The sequence below is a fragment of the Calonectris borealis genome, chromosome 11, assembly GCF_964195595.1.
Source record: "Calonectris borealis chromosome 11, bCalBor7.hap1.2, whole genome shotgun sequence".
NCBI classification, from domain to species: Eukaryota; Metazoa; Chordata; class Aves; order Procellariiformes; family Procellariidae; genus Calonectris; species Calonectris borealis.
In genome coordinates, this window is record NC_134322.1 from 11,764,990 (window position 1) to 11,783,321 (window position 18,332).

General features: G+C 35.4%; 1 protein-coding gene across 1 annotated transcript in view; it reads right to left on the minus strand.

Moving 5' to 3' along the window:
- Positions 1–18,332, minus strand: part of TRPM7 (transient receptor potential cation channel subfamily M member 7) — a 59,405-nt gene that overhangs the window by 21,367 nt on the left and 19,706 nt on the right. Inside the window, exons 2-16 of the mRNA XM_075159997.1 lie at positions 15,533–15,612; positions 13,071–13,109; positions 12,379–12,577; positions 10,492–10,705; positions 9,828–9,952; positions 9,052–9,223; positions 8,017–8,191; positions 6,651–6,774; positions 5,655–5,727; positions 5,264–5,364; positions 4,204–4,338; positions 2,762–2,815; positions 2,060–2,200; positions 1,291–1,425; positions 424–704 (exon numbers count right to left, since the gene is read on the minus strand). Of these exons, the coding sequence (XP_075016098.1) occupies positions 424–704; positions 1,291–1,425; positions 2,060–2,200; positions 2,762–2,815; positions 4,204–4,338; positions 5,264–5,364; positions 5,655–5,727; positions 6,651–6,774; positions 8,017–8,191; positions 9,052–9,223; positions 9,828–9,952; positions 10,492–10,705; positions 12,379–12,577; positions 13,071–13,109; positions 15,533–15,612 (2,048 nt within the window). The remainder of the gene's footprint in view (positions 1–423; positions 705–1,290; positions 1,426–2,059; positions 2,201–2,761; positions 2,816–4,203; positions 4,339–5,263; positions 5,365–5,654; positions 5,728–6,650; positions 6,775–8,016; positions 8,192–9,051; positions 9,224–9,827; positions 9,953–10,491; positions 10,706–12,378; positions 12,578–13,070; positions 13,110–15,532; positions 15,613–18,332) is intronic.

Consider the following 18,332-nt stretch of genomic DNA (forward strand, 5'->3'; position numbering starts at 1 on the left):
TAGGTCAAATATTTCTTGTACAATAAAATTCCCAGCAGCACAACTTGAAGGGACTATTACCTGTCCCTTCTGTACAGATATACCGTACAGTAATTTGTAACTACAACATGTGAATCTGTGACTTCTATTAAAAACATATGCAGGCTACAAAGAGCTGTTAAAACATGCAAGGAAATTACATGGAAGTAAGTAAATGGCACATTCAGTGTCATTTTAATTTAACTATAAATCATGACTTGTAACAGCTCTTAAGAGAGCAGTATCTAATATAAAACTTCTACTAGAGTGCCACTCAACCCTTTTTGCAAAAAGGAATTGTCTTCAAGTGTGCCAATAGAACAGTTCAGGTTTTGTTCATATATAGCTCACTACTTTTACTGTAAATTTCAAGAAAAGATCTTTAACTATATAAATGTAGTTTACTTAGAATACTGTTTCAGTTCTTCTGAAGTATCATCAACAAGGTCACTTTGTTTTGCTTCATATGCCATTGAACGATACACTTTGCAAGCAACTAAGGCTTTCGCCATGGACTCCTCCCCATGCTGCCAGAAGAAGAGGGCCATCTTCTGTCTCTTCATTAACACCGCCCAAAGTAACAGCTCGTTGAGAGGATAAGCAAAACGTCGCGTTTCAGGATCATCTATGTCTACTATTTCATCTTTGGTTCTTTTCTTTTTTCCCTCTTCTGCACCAGTGTCAATCTTTAAAATAAAATCAGAAAATTACATTTTAAATCCCTAAACTTGGTCATTACATAACTTGAAATAAAATGCTGAGTGTTCCAATATCAAATTATATATAATTATAAAAAGAAAAATGAATTTCTGAAGACTTGAAAAGCAGCTGGTACTTTTGTTCAAAAACTTCAGTTGAGTCCAATTCATTTTAATAACTGGGAGACTGAATTACTTTGATTCATAGATCAAAAGAAAAGCATAACTAATACACCTACATACAAATGAGGAAACTCATGGAGAGACATGGCCAAATTTTGCTCTGTCTACAAAGCCCCCATTGCTAGAACTGTGCCAAAGATAAGCTTTTTGCTCCCTAACATATCAAACCTTATCCAGAAGACTACTATACAGAAAGTTAAACACTCTTTACAAAATCCTGTAAACATGCTAGACAGTTTATAAACAAGTACAAAAGCAAGGCTGAAATTCCAGCTTTACCAAAGTCAGTAAAACTGCTACTCACGCCTCAGTGGCAGCCGGATTTCAACCAGGTTCTCCACTCTTAACTACTTAAAATAAACCCCACCATGTTCCCCTCACACATCTGTACCTTTGGTTTGTATGGCTGTGCTGTTTTGATGAAGTGATTATGGCGCATTTTTTCTTTCTTGTCTGCCCTGTTACCAAAAGACTCATGGCTTTTACAAATCTGAGGAGTAGTATTTGAAGGATTTCGCCCAGATCGCTGTAACAAGAATAAGAGGAAGGGGTTCGGTTTGGTTTCTTTACTCTTACCTACCATGCGTTACAAAATCATCTGTTTATAGCTAGATACTTAGTTGAGCAGTTAAACAGCTTTAGGTGAGCAATTAAACAGCTACTTTGCTACTGAAACAGTGGTGAACTTACATAACAGCAACAACCAGAATTTTCACTGGATATTTAACAAGTTTTTTGTTGCTTTTTTTTGTTTTGTTTTGTTGTTGTTGTTTTTGTTTGTTTGTTTTGGTTTTTTAAGTCACAAAGTAGGCAGTTACACTTGTTACTTTACAAGAAGCTAAGATATCTGCATCCCAAGCCCTGGTGAATCTGCATGTTTAGTGCCCATTCTTCCCCCATGAGTAGGAAAAGAGGGAATAACAGAGAAGGAATTTAGATGTGCTAGAATAAGGAGCAGGAGAACAAAACACCTTTTGTTTGTCCTCAATCCCAAAACAGCTACCAGCTGCCCTTACAGGCCTTACTATTGCCTTTAAAAGAACCAGTCCATTGACAAGAAGAACAAAACAATATGGATCCAATTTTCCTCCAAAATACATAGGGTTTTTTTAATTGAGAACATATGAATCAGCATGTCCTGTTATCCAACTGCCACATACCCGATTGTTCCCACTGAGACTATTGTATATAGCTCTAAAGCGTTTTCTTGTATAGGTGCATCTATAGGTTCCTCCCATCAGATATTCAATAACCAGCCCCACATCAATCAGGTTGATTTTATATCCTGGAGGAAGATTTCCCTAGGAATACAAAAGGTATTTTTAGTTTTTCAAATTACAATCTTAAACTTGCTTAGAGTGTTTCTACATGTCACATCACAGCTCTAAATAAAAAACAAATTAAACCTTTCATGATTAAAAAAAATCATTTACACGGCTCAATGTTTATCAGTTTCAAAAAAGACAAGGTTATAGCTTATTTTGTGTATGATCTCCCCTATCAGGGCAGATGATCATGCTGTTGCGGGGGGGGAGAGGGGGGATGTGGACTGATTTTTGTCTGTTGTTTTAACAGCCCAAATTCCTCCTAGCTGGGAGTATCAGCTTTCAATCCCCCCAAAAAGCAAAACAATCACAAATAAGATGTAAAAGACAACACTCATCGGGTTTAACATCTTTCTGGCAGCAGGGCACTAAGCATACAACAGCAAGTATTGGAAACAACAGAATGACTGCAGAAGTAGCTTATTATTTACAATAAAACCTCATTAATAAACCTAAGATTAAATCGACAGTCAAACATAAGAAATCATCAAAAAACTAACACTGCTACTTTGACAGATTTTTACATTTACAGCATACCTGTTTGACATCCCGAACAAGATGAAAGAGTGTTGGGTTAGTTGGGCCTTGTTTCTTTATAAAGAAAAGAGGTGGGAAAAATTTGAAATGAGACATTAGCGTGCAATGACAACATGCGAAGATTACAGTAGAAACCAAATATTTTTGCATGTTGGCTCAAAAAAAAAAAAATCCCTAGTTTTTAAACAAACAGTAGCCATCAAATAAATGCAAATATTTCAAACTACCATATTAGCTATAGACTATTTCCTTTTTTGTTTCATTTTACTTCTGTTTTAATTTGCGACATAATTAATACACCCACAGTTTGTCCAAAAAGGAGAGAAAAAAAACCCAGAATGCAAACAGCAGCACTATGGGTTTTTTATATTATTAAAATATAATATTATAGAGACAAGTTTTAACAAATAAACATTTTAATTTACAGCAACGCACACAGACTGATATTCGTGTTTACAGTATTGCAGGATCCCTAGTAAAAGCTCCCTCACTTCTTAAATCTTTAGTCTGAACATCCCCTCTTTTTACCACAGTGGATTTTTCTTCCTTCTCTGATTTCTTGTGAGTGCATGAACTGTTACACTTTTAGACGTATGGTTACCCTAGCGCCCATACAGAACTCAATCAAAAGCACATCAAGTGTGTAAAAGCAACACCATAAAAGGTTAATTAACAAACCAAAAAAAAAACCCCACCACCCAAAACAAATAACAAAACCTGATCACATGGGCTCCTTTACAGAGCTTTTATTAGCTAAAGAATTCCTTCTTTTTTTCTTTTTTTGTCAAAAGCAGATAATGAGAACGTTAACGTAAGCCTAGGTCATATTTGTGTACTACTCACATTAGGGTACCTTTTGGCAGAAAGTTTTTTGGTTTGTCCCATTAGATACTTAGTGTTATACAAAACTACTTTAAAATTCTTAAATCAACACCTATGGCAACAAAATTTTTTGTAAGAAATATTTATAATTATGCATGTTCACAAAATAAACTATTTTTACAACTATTATGATAATATTAACTGCTATAAACAGAATTCATCTTATGAAGCTCTAACAATACTATCTATAGACCTCCTATTTTGTGCACAGTTTCACCCACCTGACTTTCTCTTGTTCTCTTCCCCACTGTGGTTTACACATTTCATACGTTCCACAACAAGGCTGCAATTTTCGCTTTAGTATCTATTCCCAACATTAGACACAGATGAACATCCTGCTGACAAACTATTTCTGGTATCACTTCTGAAGAGCCAGAAAGCAGCTGTGGCACTACAAAGCCGCCAGACAGCAGGCACTTCTCAACTCTAACCTCCCGCCAGGAAGCCTACCCTATCGACACCCCATGGCCTTCAGACTGGTGCACATGACCCAGTATACAACACGCTGAGCAACTAAAAAGCTGTTCTAAAAGTAGCTTAAAAAGCAATCATTCACTTACTGTGTTATAAAGTTCTTCCAGCCTGGGAATTGTAAGAAATTTGTGCATGCTTACTCCATTTTCAATCAGAAGTTTCACAAATGCAACTCTATCCATCACAAGGGCATCTAACATAGCCTGCTCCAGAGAGCCAACCTACAACAAATAAGTAACAAGGTAGAGCCTGGAGAGAACCAGTAAAACAGGGCATCACAAAAGTAAGTGTACTTAGATTACCTATCAACCTCATTCATTTACAGGGCTGGGGAAACCTTATACGTCTGCAAATACAAAGACGTCTGAACCCTTGGTTCAGAAACTCACCTGAACTTCACACAATTACAGGGTGAGAGAATGTTCTGAAGACTTAATCAGCAAGTCTTATACTCTTCCACAGGTATCTCTTACTGACACAGTACACAGGACTAAGTAGACATTTGATTTAACATAGTTAAGCTGTTCTCATAGGTTGACATTGGATGAAACACAAAGTCATAAAGCGTTTAAAGCACAATTTGCTTCAAAGACAAATGCTCAGAACCATCATTGCTATCAAGAAGCCTTACATTATGTACTTTTGACTGCACACTCATGTAAGATTGTGTTTAATTTTTACAGCAATATGGGAAAAAGGCAAGATCCACAATGTAGTTTTCAAACTAATTCATAGAGTACAAGAAACAGACATTTTGTCCTCCCCCCTCAAAAGACACTGCAGTGCTACCAACAGTAGTTAAATATATGCATTTTACTAGATGCTTAAGAACTTCGTATGACCATGCAGCTGCAAGGAAGAAAGAGCATCTGACTAACATGAATTCAGCTTCCACCTTTTGCAATGTCTTTTCTCCTCTAGTTATTAAGAGCACTTAGCACATTTCTAAAATTTTTGGACCATTTTCAACTACACAATAACAAAGCAGCTGTAAGACTACGCAGCATGCAAAAATTACTGTCCTCAAAATAAATGTGTCAGTATTCTAAAGTCTCACTCTACAAAAGTCAAAAGATTCATTCTTTACAGTAAGTTGAGCTTCTCTCTTAGAAAATATCATTCTGCTCAATCCAGACCATTACATACCAGCCATTGCTGCCCATAAACAAAAACGTGATTTTTGGCTATGTCAACTCTATCCCACGCAAGTGTAAGAACAAGCTGGTCAAATGCAGATGCATTCGTGCCTTAAGAAGAAAAAACAATGAAAAAAATTTAAACTCAATTAAAATATAAGATAATAAACATTCTTTCTTCCTAAAAAAGCCAGATCAAGCAATCCGCCACAAAGTTATACTATATATTTCATCATTTATGACACATTATCGTATTATACAATGAGAAAACATAGTAGATTAGTTTTTAAGCAAATAATTAAGATTGCTACAGATTATAGTATTTCATAAATAATCCATCATATTAACACTAAACAACAATACCTGGGGATTCCAAATGCTCTTAAAATTAAAAGTCTCACCTTTTAACAATGCTGTAAGTATTGCAACATCAATGTCCTGATGTTCGTCTGACCCAATATGAAAAACTGTAATCTGTCCAAAATGGTAAAATAGGGTAAACATATTTTAAAGTTATTTTCAGGCAAAGGTGTTTAGCTCCAGTCTTTTATGTCACGAATTGAAATACATTAAAAAGTCACCTTATCTTCGATGCAATTTAAGCCTATGCTCAATTTAAACCTACCTTTAGTGTGCACTCTGTATTGTTTTCCTAACTGGATGCCACACAAGACAATCTTTCATGAGAATAAGCATAGCAGAAACCTTTTACGCTCTTCAATCAATTTGAACTTCTTTTCCCGCTTTGATTACAATTCTCTATGGTCTATAAACACCACACAGTATTCTGTTTACGCCTCCAGTTCATTCTAGATTACGAGATTAGCCTCCAGTTCATTCTAGATTACGAGATTAACCTGCCAGCAAACATGTTTAGCCAAATATGACAATTTTAAACCTTAGAACAGTATGATACGATGTCCAAATGAGACACCAGTACCTGAACTCATGCTACATACAAAGCTCTATAAAGTGCTTTTGCTTTAAGCATGCAGTGATAGTAGACCTCTGTTAGTACAGTCACAATTAAAAGACCAAAGAAAAGCAAAAAAGTCCCAAGGTTTTCAAAAATCAACACAAGAAAAAAGGACAGTAACCCAAACACAAAATACATACATACTATAAACAAATCAGAATCCTGTCATCTGAAAACATATAGGCTTGCAAACAACGACAAACTCAGGCTACCAGAAATAATCACAAGAATTGTCTCTCTTGGCCATGAGATAAAGTACACACGAAAACTGCATTTGACTATCTTTTATAACTGGAAGATCCACTCTGTCCAGAAAGGATTTTTGAAATGACTCTTGATCATATACAACACTGAGATACAATTTAATATTATATCCACAAATGCACACACCTTGCATAAAAAATTTTTATGATCTACTTACAAGTTCTTTCTTTTTCATGCATTCCAGCAGTGTCTGAAACAAATGAACTGCTTCACTTTGACCAAAGTTAAATGTCTTTTTGATGGTGGAAATGATTTCAGGCTCAGCACCCTCAGGAACATTCCTGAGATTGAAACAAACAAACAGGAAAACACATTGTTATACATGATCAGTAAGAACAACAATGCATTTAATTAGTTTCAACTTGTCCATTCAAAGTCCTGCTATCTATAAACTTATTACTGTTTCAGTGGCAAAATCTTGGGTAGCCTTTAGAGAGAAGTATAGGTTGCTTAATCTACAACTTTCTACTACTGCCTCCTGAAAGTAACTCAGCTTCTCTCCCTTTCCTTCCCATATCTAGTTCCAAGATACTCTCAACTAAAAGATTTTGACACAAAATACTAAGTACTCACCCCTCTGAATAAGACCTGCTTCTGATCTTACTATGGACAACGCTGTTTGGTTTACTGCTACGTTAGATCCCTGCCTCCTGGTTCTGAGGCAGTCCCTGCAACAAGGACCCAATATGTTTAAGGATTTACGCAAGTCTGACAACTAACTAGAAATCACCAAGTATTGTGGAGCCCAAGCACATCCCTTTTATTATTTGAAACCACACTTAAAACAGACAAGTGTTTTCTACACTAAACAGAAGCGTGTAAAAAGTTCAGTTTTAAGACTACTCAGAAGAAACAATATAGAAACTCTTCCTGACCCCTTTTCAAGAAAAGTTACTACTATGCAACAGCTAACTGCATGAAAATATTTCCATTCAAGGTAGTCAAGCGATATTTTCAGGCAGTTTGGTAACATGCTATTCTCTATGTTATTCTCACATCTCTGGAAGGTCTGGTCAGCTCTGACTTCTGTTGAGCAAAACTCTGTTGTGTACACTTAAGAACAGTCACATTTATCACTTAAGTTACTGTGGCTTAGTTAAAATTTGAAGTTGAAGCACACAGAGCATTTAAACTGAGAGCTGGATCCTCTAGTTACAACGGTGTAACAGAATTACTGCACATAACTGAAGTTACACACGAGATGTTTCCCTTAATTTAAGATATAGGTGCGTACACTTTTCCTATTCTTTTTGTAAATATTGCTAAAGCAAGCATACGTGACAGAATTTGGTGCAACTGGTACAAGGTGTGTGGGAGGAACCTAGAACTAGAAAAGAAGTCTTGGTCTTTACTCAGAGCTATTATTGCAGCCAGCCTGGAAAGCTGCATCACAGGCAAGATTACACTCTCCGCCTTTAGCCTTTGTCTTTCCACAGAAAAAGCTCTTGCACAAATTCATCAAGGAATGGTCTCAAAACCCATCTATGTATGACTGATAGTTGGCTAGCAGTGCGAGGACTTACCCTCCCTCCTCTGTTTGCTTGTGAACATATGCCAATATGTCTGCAGCTCTACCAGTTCCTTCACATACTACCACCGGCACAGGAGGACTTTCTTGAAGGAAGTCTAAAACTGTGAGTATGACGTTGGGGCCACCTTCGAATACAAGTGCCACCACAGGCACACCTTGGCCAATTCCTATAAAGTTGCAAATAAGTAATAAAAACCAGACAATGTTGTAAGTGTATAGGAAATGCTAAGATTGATTTTACATATTTAATAAATCAAGTATGTCCCTGCTGTTGAATAAATATTAAAATGCTGCCTGCCAGACATTTTAACTATTGCTAATGCACAGTTTCAAGCACTATTTGTACTTTGGGCTGGGGGGAAAGCACCGCAAAGAAGCTGATACAATGGAACACAGTCTACAAATCAGAAGAGATTCTTCACAGAAATACTCCTGAACTAATGCAGAAAGGTGAACATTTTTTCTTTAGGGAACTCCCCTTCTACCTTCCCCACAAATAGTTTCCAATGATGACAACACGTATACAATTTGAACATAGTTACATGGAAATCCTCTACTGACAGGAGTTGCAAAAGCATTCCTAGAAGAGAAAACACACACACGTGTTGCTCCATAACCGGGAAAACACTAAAAGAAGTCCTGGCTTCTTTGCACAAACACAGATGATGTTTTACAAATTCAGTTGCCCTATTGTGAAACTGCAAGTGATCAGTGTCAAAACCATGAATCAATCAGACCAGTAAGGCCTAACAATATACTAATAGCTTAAGTGACGTACATTTGCTTTACCAAAGCAAAATTGACAACTTTATTCAAAAGAACCCTCCTCTCTGGTCCCAGAGAAATCCTAAATCTATTAGCAATATCTAGGGTCCAAAGGAGCAGTTGAAATTCGCAAAATAATCACTCAGACTTGAACCATAAACAAAAGATTGATTTTTCTACTTTCTCCTTCAGATGTTTGGTGCAAGTACATTTTTCATTAAAGCATAGTAACACTCAGCCCTCAGGTATCAGAATTACTTACTTGCATGGATCCGTTGCAAATTAATAGTTTTTTCCAGTTCTCTCCGCAATTTAACTTCTGCTCCATACTTTCCAACTGTTCCATCATCCACCAGAATGAAATGGGAATGGAGGTTATTTAGGACGTTTAGTTTACTTAATGGGTTTAACAAGGTTTGATATGGAGCAACCACCTAAGTATAAGCACACAACAATGTCTTTTACTTATAAAGATTCAAATTTGTTTCTGTGAAACTTAACTTTTTGTCTAGACACAAGAATTGGTGCCTCAACAAGAAGCACTGACACATATAAGCATGCTTGCATCAGGATACACCAACAGCTGTAGCTCTTAACTTTGTGCAGGAAAGCAGGTAACTATATCACAAAAGAATTCTGTTCTGAAGGATAATAGAGAAAAGATCCTTTGAAAAGGTGTGTTTGGGGAAAACTTGTGACTGCTCTAGCAAACAGTAGCATTGAAGACTGCATCAACTTATCGTCCTCTGTAAATGTGAATTCTCTGTAATACTTTAGCACTTTTGTTATTTGATTCAGTAATATCAGTAGGGGGGGAAAAAAAGATTAAGTACTTGAGAACACGCTCCTCCTCTAGTGCATTTGCATTTTGCAACTTGTTTACACTAATGATCTTGCATAAGTCACAGATGCCAATGTGTCTTCATATTAAAGCAAGTATTCCAATGATGCAAAGCAAGTGAAAACAACACATTTGAGCAGATTTGTAAAAAAATAAGTCAGGTAAATCATTATTTCAATTAGGTAATTTATCCTTACATCTCTTCCAACAAGGTCATTTCTGTTTTCAATCACTCCCCACGGAGCAATCCCAATAGTGCAAATCTTTCGAGATGATCTGGAAGCATGTTCTCTTAGAGCATCACCAACATGTTTTGCAACACCTGTTTGTGCACAAAAAGATTTCAGTGTATTGAAGGTCGCATCTTATTGAGAAATACAACTGTTTCATTAGTTAACTGGGCCTTTAGGGATCTGGGAACTTATTCGACACAACACCAAACAAAAGGCACCATACTACATCTACTAGAAGGAAACAAAGTACTATGTATCAGTAATTACACAAAATAAACATTAGCCTAGTACGAACGAAAAAGTTTTCAGTACATTACTTGTTTTAATTGCATTAATTTGCTCCTCTTGCAGTTTCAAAAACAAAAAAAAACCCAAAACCAAACCAAAAAAGCCCAAAAAACCAAAACCCTCCACCTTTGTGTTATTTCTCTTTGCAAGACCATTTCTCTTTTGCAAAACAGCAGCCCACTTCCAAATACACATATTCAAAATGTATTATTTTAATTTCACTTGACCAAACTCACTCAAATTTACTTTGCTTTAAGATGAAGTTATGCATCCATTAAATCTTCTGGCTCTTATAAACCATAATCCAGTTAACGGTGCACATTCATTGGTACTTCTTTACCTGTGTTCACTCCTCCAGTTATAATCCAGGCTCCTGTTGTTACTGCAGCTTTAATAAGACCTTTGCCAAGCAACTGTTTGATGCGTGGGTGAAGTTCAAATTTCTGCATGCCCCCGTGTACAGATATAACAAGCTTCGGCAACTCCATCTGCCATTCTTTTAGCATAAGTTGCAGAATAGCTTCAGGCTTAGTGTCATATGACAATCGCACATACTGCAGGCACAAGAAGAGTTAAAGGTTCTTAAAAGAAATCACCACAGAATCAATGAGTAAAAAGAAGAACCAGGATGTACTTCAGGATATATTATCCTATTCCTGGCTATGGAAAATGTAATTCACTTTCTGAAAACAAGGCAGATGCAATAAATGAACTTACTTTATGTCCTCCAGAATTAAGGACAAGACAGTTAACAGTTTTGAAAGCGAGTTTTGGAAAGGGAATGACTATAGAAAGATTATGTTATTCCATCCTACTGGCACAGTGACCTAGAAAAAGGAGTCTTTATGAAAGCATTGGATGATCTCTAAACTAGATGAAATTCAGAAATATTTATAAAAGTTCTGCCATCTACTGGGGACAGCTTGCATGTCTCTTGTGAAAAGTTTTACAGAAAGACAGTTGCTTGCTTTTCCTTCCCTATTCCTGGTGGGAAGGAAAGCTACATTCTTTAACAGAAAACTTTAAAACTAGCAGCTTTTTAACATGCTATGTTTAACAGCATAAGATTAAGTAGATGGCTGATCAGTTAAAAATACTGCTGCATCTTTAATACAAGCTGTTCAATAAGCCGTACCTGAATCAAGTTCTAACTAAAAAAACATCACTATTCCAATAAAATGGTTTTAGCAACCCCACTAGCACTCTGCTGAAGTAAGCACAGAAATGAGTACAGGCAGCTTGCTATTTCTGTACTCCTAGAAAAGGATTTGCAGCAATTTTAAGCTATACTAAGCGTACAAAGGAACACATAGGCTGCTATTACCAACACGAAAGAATTCTGCTAAGAGCCCTTCTCTCCACAGAGATGATCTCACCTAGAGCACTGGACTCTCCTTGGGGGCTCCGCCAGCTGCATAAATAACACAGCTCCCTTATATAAGCACTTCAGTTTGGCCATAGGAGCCACACTGTATCAGAACCCCTTGCAGCCTATAACTGCACGAGCATTAAATAATTTCTACCGCAACTAATATGCTTTACAAAATGGTTATGGAGAATATGTCAGAATTTCCAGTTTTCTAGCCTCTCCAATACAAGTGCACTTGTGAATTGAGTTGGTTTCCAAAATTTCAATTTATTGACATGCTTCTTTTTAACTAACACACACCCCCCAAAACTTACTTATTCTGATCAGTACAATTATGCTTTAATAATTTTGAACGAATCTGCTAAAGAAGCATATTCCACATCTGTCAATCATTTTAAATGATTTTTCAGAGTTTGAGAATTATGAATAAAGGGTTAAGATAGCAGATGTTACTTAACACGTCCTATAAAAATTTTAACAGTAGGGAGTAAGCAAGCAGCACAGATGAGTAAGCTGTATTTTCATGAAGTCTGAAACAGTGACACTGAATTCTTAATGTAATGTTTTACTGAAGTGATTATGAATTCTTACCACCATTTGCAATTTAAAGGTAAGCCTGTACATGAATACAACTAATTCTGATAGATCCGAGCAACTTTTGTTATGAAAAATAAATTAAAAAATGGAAGGTAGAAAGAATTCAGATCACAATAAAAAAATACTAGAATAGTAAAGGGCACTGGTTTGTCACAATATGGGTGACATTGTTTTCAGCCTTCAATTTCAAAAATTAAATGATGCATCCACCATCTCTATCAACATGTTGAGAGTAAGAAAAAAAGAAAACGTCATACATGCCTTAGCCCTGTAAGAATGAGAGCCACCTTGAAAGTTGATGACACCATAAGCATCAGTAGAGGTCTGTTCCGTATGTTTTTCCACTGACCATTCTTCTATTTCCTGATTATAGTTTTCACCCAGCTTCACATCGGAGTATTTCATAGCAAGACTTGCAGTAAAACAAGCATGTTGTCTGACCAAGCGGCCACAACAGCACCTGCACCCAACCATATCATTTAGAATACTTGCATAAATACTATTATTAGAAGACAAGAGAGAAGAACTTCTTTTATCTATAACAGAGATACATCAGATTTAGAAAGCAAAGATTCCAAATATTATATAAACCTCTTTTCCAAAGCAAGCCTTGTTGCCATAAATATTTATAGCAAGAATTAATTACAATACATAATTATTATGCAAAATATTGAAGCTCACTGAGATAGCAAGTTGGAGGCCAGAAGAAATTGAGTAGTCAAGGACATAGAAAATTGACTCTTTGAAGCCAAATAATTTATATAACATTTATAAATCTGTGATCTACGTATTGCAAACAGTTCTTTATTCATTAGTTATATTTGTTTTATATCTAACCTTTCATCAACTTGTCATCTGCAATATTGATCAAAACTTTTTAAAACCCTATTATGAAAGTGCTTATTTAATGGAAAAAAAAATTCATAAATATTGTAATTACAAAGAACTCTTACCTGACAAGTTGCTGACAAATCTGACATCCTGGAAGGCATCTATAAGAAATATTTAAATATATGAGTAAACTTCAGCTTCAATTGTGGGGGGGAGGCAGGGGGAACAGACCTCACACCACTTCATGTGCTTACCAAAAGATTTCGAACAAAAGAGATCTCCAGTAAATGGAAAACATGCTACCTGAGTTTGCCTGTTTTTAACATGGTAACTTGTCTGTCTTTATTTTACATGTCTGTAGTATACTTGGCAAGTAAAAACGCATAAACATGCAAAAGCTTCAGTCTTGAGACTTCAGACAGCTTTTCAGGCTTTCAACCATCAATATCAGAAGCCCAGGAATATTTCAGACTGGATTATCTGCAGTACTCAAACTGAAACATTTTTCTAGATGCTGAGAAGTTACTTACAGACCAGCATTTTCTCAGACTCATTTTAACTATACATTGTTGCATCTATTCTACAAATTCATCATTCTAACACACATGCAAGTTCAGCTGCCTGCGTGGGAAGGTGATTTGATCATTTCTGAGTTGCATGTGCAGAAAAAGCTATATTTGAACAAACCTTATACAGTAGTGTCTTTACGTAAAGTTTATTATATAAAAAGAATTCTTCGTTTCTACCCGCTTCCATCTTAAACATTTTCTGTGCTTTCCTGCTAACACCTTTCTTAACATTTAAATTTAACATGGCAGATAAATTTATACCACTGTTTTCCATAATTTTCATAAGCAGCTGTTAACCAATTATGGTTAAGAGCTAGTATGCAGAAGTGTACAAATACAGATGTTATACAGTACTCTTAAGCTGTTTTCAGACTTCGAACGTAAACAATTTTTTAATTTTGTCCTTTATAGAAGTTACACACTGCTATTAATCATCTATGTTTTTAATACTGAACTATAGCTTTAGATCGTCTCTAACAGTTATTGAAGTATAATTATTTATACTAAAAGGTACAGATCAATAAAACATACCGAATACTCCTGTCTACATTTGATTCATTTACGCATAATTCACGAACAACAGTAAGCGATTCTTAGAAACTGAAGGACAAAATCTGGTGGAAAAGTTGTAAAGTCCATTGTACGCTACAAATGGGTTAAACTAAAAGGGCAAGTGTTGAAGATCATTTTGTTCCCTGTGAAATGCTCTGGAAATTTTAACAGCTTCCTAATTACTTTGTTTGCATTTGCAAATTTTCCATGTGCTACAATCATGGCTATAAATTCTAAAAGCTTCTCATGTCACATGGTTCCAAGGAATGTGGTGAATTATTTACAATAACTTAAAAATTCTACAGCATTTACTTTGTTCTTTTTCTGCCTAAAAACAAAGTTCTTAAAACAAAAATAGAACAAAAGAGATTTATAACTTTTTTCATGGAAAAGACTGAAATAGAAGTTTTCAGAAGTTCAGAAGAAATGGTTTCTCAGGTGCTCCCAAATATATGAAGCCAAAAAAAAAAAAAAAGCTGATTTGAAATCCATAATGACAGAAATCCAAATGTAGTAAATAGTAAACATTTTGGGGACACAAAACTGCATTAAAATACCAATTTTGTATCTATTTCAATTTGACCTTATTTGATCTGTGTCACAGATGTCATGACCATGCATATCAAGTTCAATCATTGTAGGAACTCTTAAAATTATACCTATAACATTTAGTGAAGGTAAACTCTACCAATTAGATATGTTAGAGGTATCACTAACTTGCTTGATTTCACATCTCTAATTTAGCATAAGGTAAAAGCAGCACGTGACATATGCAAAATATTCTTCATTAGTCTCAGCCTCCCCTCTAGAAATATATTTCCCAATTTTTCAGCCTCATTTTTTCCTTACAGAACTTCAGGATGAAAAATTACTGGACACCACATGAAATCTTTTGATATCCAAACTGTTCTTATATTATCTATCTTCCCTGGAAGCAAATATTTCTTCAGTCTTTGTTTTGTACTTTTTTTCTCCCACCACGATTCTTGTTTTTCTTTACTCTTCTATGAATTCTTCATCCGTTTTTCCTGCACCATCAGATTTATTTTTACCCTTCACCCCGCATTCACACTGCTGTTCTTTAAATTCCAATAGAGTATATCTCTATGAGACTTTCTGACTTCAGAACTATGCCACAAAAAAAAAAAAAAAAAAAAATTCCAACCCCCCCACACTGTAGGCACACCATAGACATCACTAGGAAGACTGGTAAGAAGAAGCAAAGAGAACAGGGGAACATTTTTTAGATTTCTGCAATGCCAAAGGACTTTCAGAAAAGGAAAAAAAAAAAAAAATCCAAGCTAGACACAAAGAGTGGCAATGCCCAGTCACGAAAGAGTGAACTAAAGACAGTATTTTATACAGATAGTTAGTCTTAAAATCTATTATACACTCTCTTTACAATACTGACTTTTTTTAATTTTAAAGAGCAGCAATGAGTTCTTGCATCATTTCTCGTTTACCTGTGGGGGTCTTTTGAACTTGGTATAATATACACACACTCCCTCTTGGTGAAAGTATTTTCTATCCAGGATTTCTGGGACTGAAAAATAAAAAGTGTAACAGTATTATAAAAATACAAATCATACAACTTTGCAATGAAAAATGCTTTTTATGGAAAAAAGAATTAGAACATGAGGGGTTTTTTAATTTAAAGGTGAAGGCAAGTAGTGTCTAACATAAAGAAGTTAAATTGTCATTTAACATTTTGGTGTCTCCCAAAAACTAACAAAACCATATATGACCCTCTAAAAGCATCTCGCACTGCCTAAAAGTTGAGATAACCAGAATCATTACGTAAATTATTTTATACACAAATCTGTTAAAATCCAAAGTAATATTTTTCACAGCTAACATTTAAAAAGCAAAAATTTGCAATATGCAAATAAAGATTACCAAAAAACTCCAAACAATTTCAAAATACATTGTTTACCTACCTTGCTAAGAAGAAAAAAAAAATCAGTTACAATTTCTAAAAATTAACTGCACTACACTGAGGTAACAGTAAATTCATCTATTAACCTTTTTAATAAAGTATAATTTTCATCTTGAAACTGTGGGTAAGGAAGTTTTCTAACAACACTGGCAATCTTTTCTAGTAGCAATAAATAGGTCATAACCTTCGTTCTTCATCAAGAAACTTTTCATTTCAATAAACAAATTTAATTAGCATCTCTAAGCTGTGTTTTAAGCTTAAATTTGAAACGTGTTCTGAAACATGAGATTAAGGATGTTTACTTCTTCAAATGCTTACCTATTCTAATAGCTGGACATAATTTCAGTTGCTTTAAACAACGATGTAACATTATCTTACACGATAATCTCAGGATTACATGCTAAACAATATGCATAACACCCAACGGCTACGTCATGTTTCAGCAACACATTGGGAAAGGAACTCGGACATGATTTTTAGTAATTAAAAACAAGAAAAAATCTTGGGATGCCAATTTGCACCTTATGCCATATTGCTTTAAATCCTTATTAAGATTACATTAAAATTTCTTCATTGCTGACAGCATGCCCTGTTCTACATTTACATTTTAGCTTTAGAAAAATTCGAGAAATTTCATATCTGTTCTATTTTACAATGAGGGGAAAAAAGACTGATGTATGTTATTCACAGGTATCTAAATAGAGGTCTATGGAAACTATGAAGAAATTAAGATTTTTTTTTTTTTCCAGATCTATTATAACAGAAGATTCAGCAAAGATGGATGGTTTTTCACGTACCACAATTTCAAGATCAGTTTAAGATAATACAGAGAAATTACTACAGGTAAGAATGTACCAGCTAGTTTTAATACAGGCCCCTGGAAAACTGCTCCTCAACTGCCCACCCTCTTTCAAAACACTTCCCAGACTCAGCAGATCTTTCCCACATTATTCATCATGATGTCCTTCCAATATTTTGTCTTAGTGAACTTTGACTATGAATCTCTCAAGACAGCAACAAACTGCTGCTCCAGTTTCTGTCTTCACATTAAGAGGGCCACCAGTCTCCTCCAAGGAGGATGGAAAGTTGCAGGGTACCGGCACTTCCCAAGAGAGAAAGAAGGGTAGGAGAGAGGTAGAGGCACAATCCACAGGGAAGAATCATGGCGGGGAAGAGGAACTGTAAACAACAGAATGAGCACTCACACCATATATTTTACATTTAAATTAATATTTTAAACACCTGGAATAAATAGCCAAAGCTATTATTCGCTACTGTCCTACCTCCTTTACCTATACATGGGAAAGAATGCTGTTGCAAAAGAGAAAGAAAGAAGGCCTAGCAAGGGAAAAGCAGGATATTAGACATTATATGCAAACACGGTGTTATGAAAGGGTTCTATTATGTTTATAGTGCTTTTGCATCTTCTTTGTTTTGTTTTTTTTCCCCCTTCTGCTTTGGAGCAGAAGATAGAAGAGACTGACTCTTAACATGCTTGTGAAAGAGAAGATCTCTTCATCTGCTGTCCTCAAAATTCATCTCTAATCTTTCAGTAGCATTCTCCTCAGTTCTTGGATAAGAAAAGAGCAGCACATCACTTTCCACAAAGGAGCTGGGTATTTCCTAGGACACCTGTGCCTTACATGAGCTGGGCTCAAAATAGGTTTCTGTCTTCTCTACCTTTATCAAATTAGCAGTGTTATAAAAATAAATTTGATATATGTGTGTATGTACATTTATATATGTTTATCATACTATATATAAAAATACAAGTATAGTAGGTAGTCCAAATTTTTAGCTTCCTCCTCTCATAGTACTTTTTTAACACTATTAAGCCTTAGCCTTTGTGATATAAATCCCAGTTCTGGAAGCTGCTTTCTGCTTAGCTGAGTGTTCCCACTGTTTATATGGGTATGTATTTTTGAACAGAATTTCTTGAAACTGAGATCTTGTATAGATCATTACTTTAACATTGTACTAGTTTAAGCTTACATATGAACTCTGCAGATCCTCCAGAATACAAAAAGATAAAGAAGAGTAATTTAATACTTAAATGATTTAGTCAGCTGGCTAAAACCACACCTTGAAGCAAGCTATCACAGGCATAACATGCTAGATATTGAAATCTGAGGTATATAAACCACAAGTAATTGCGTCAACTGCTCCATGCAATATTGCTTTATTATTAAGTGGTGATCAAAGCTGGGGACAAGGAACACTGGCTCACAATGTGCAACACCACTTTTCATAATAAACGGATCTGAAAATTTAAAAAAAAAATTGATTTTTATCTTAAAGAATGTACAGTTTTAACCACTCATCAAGGA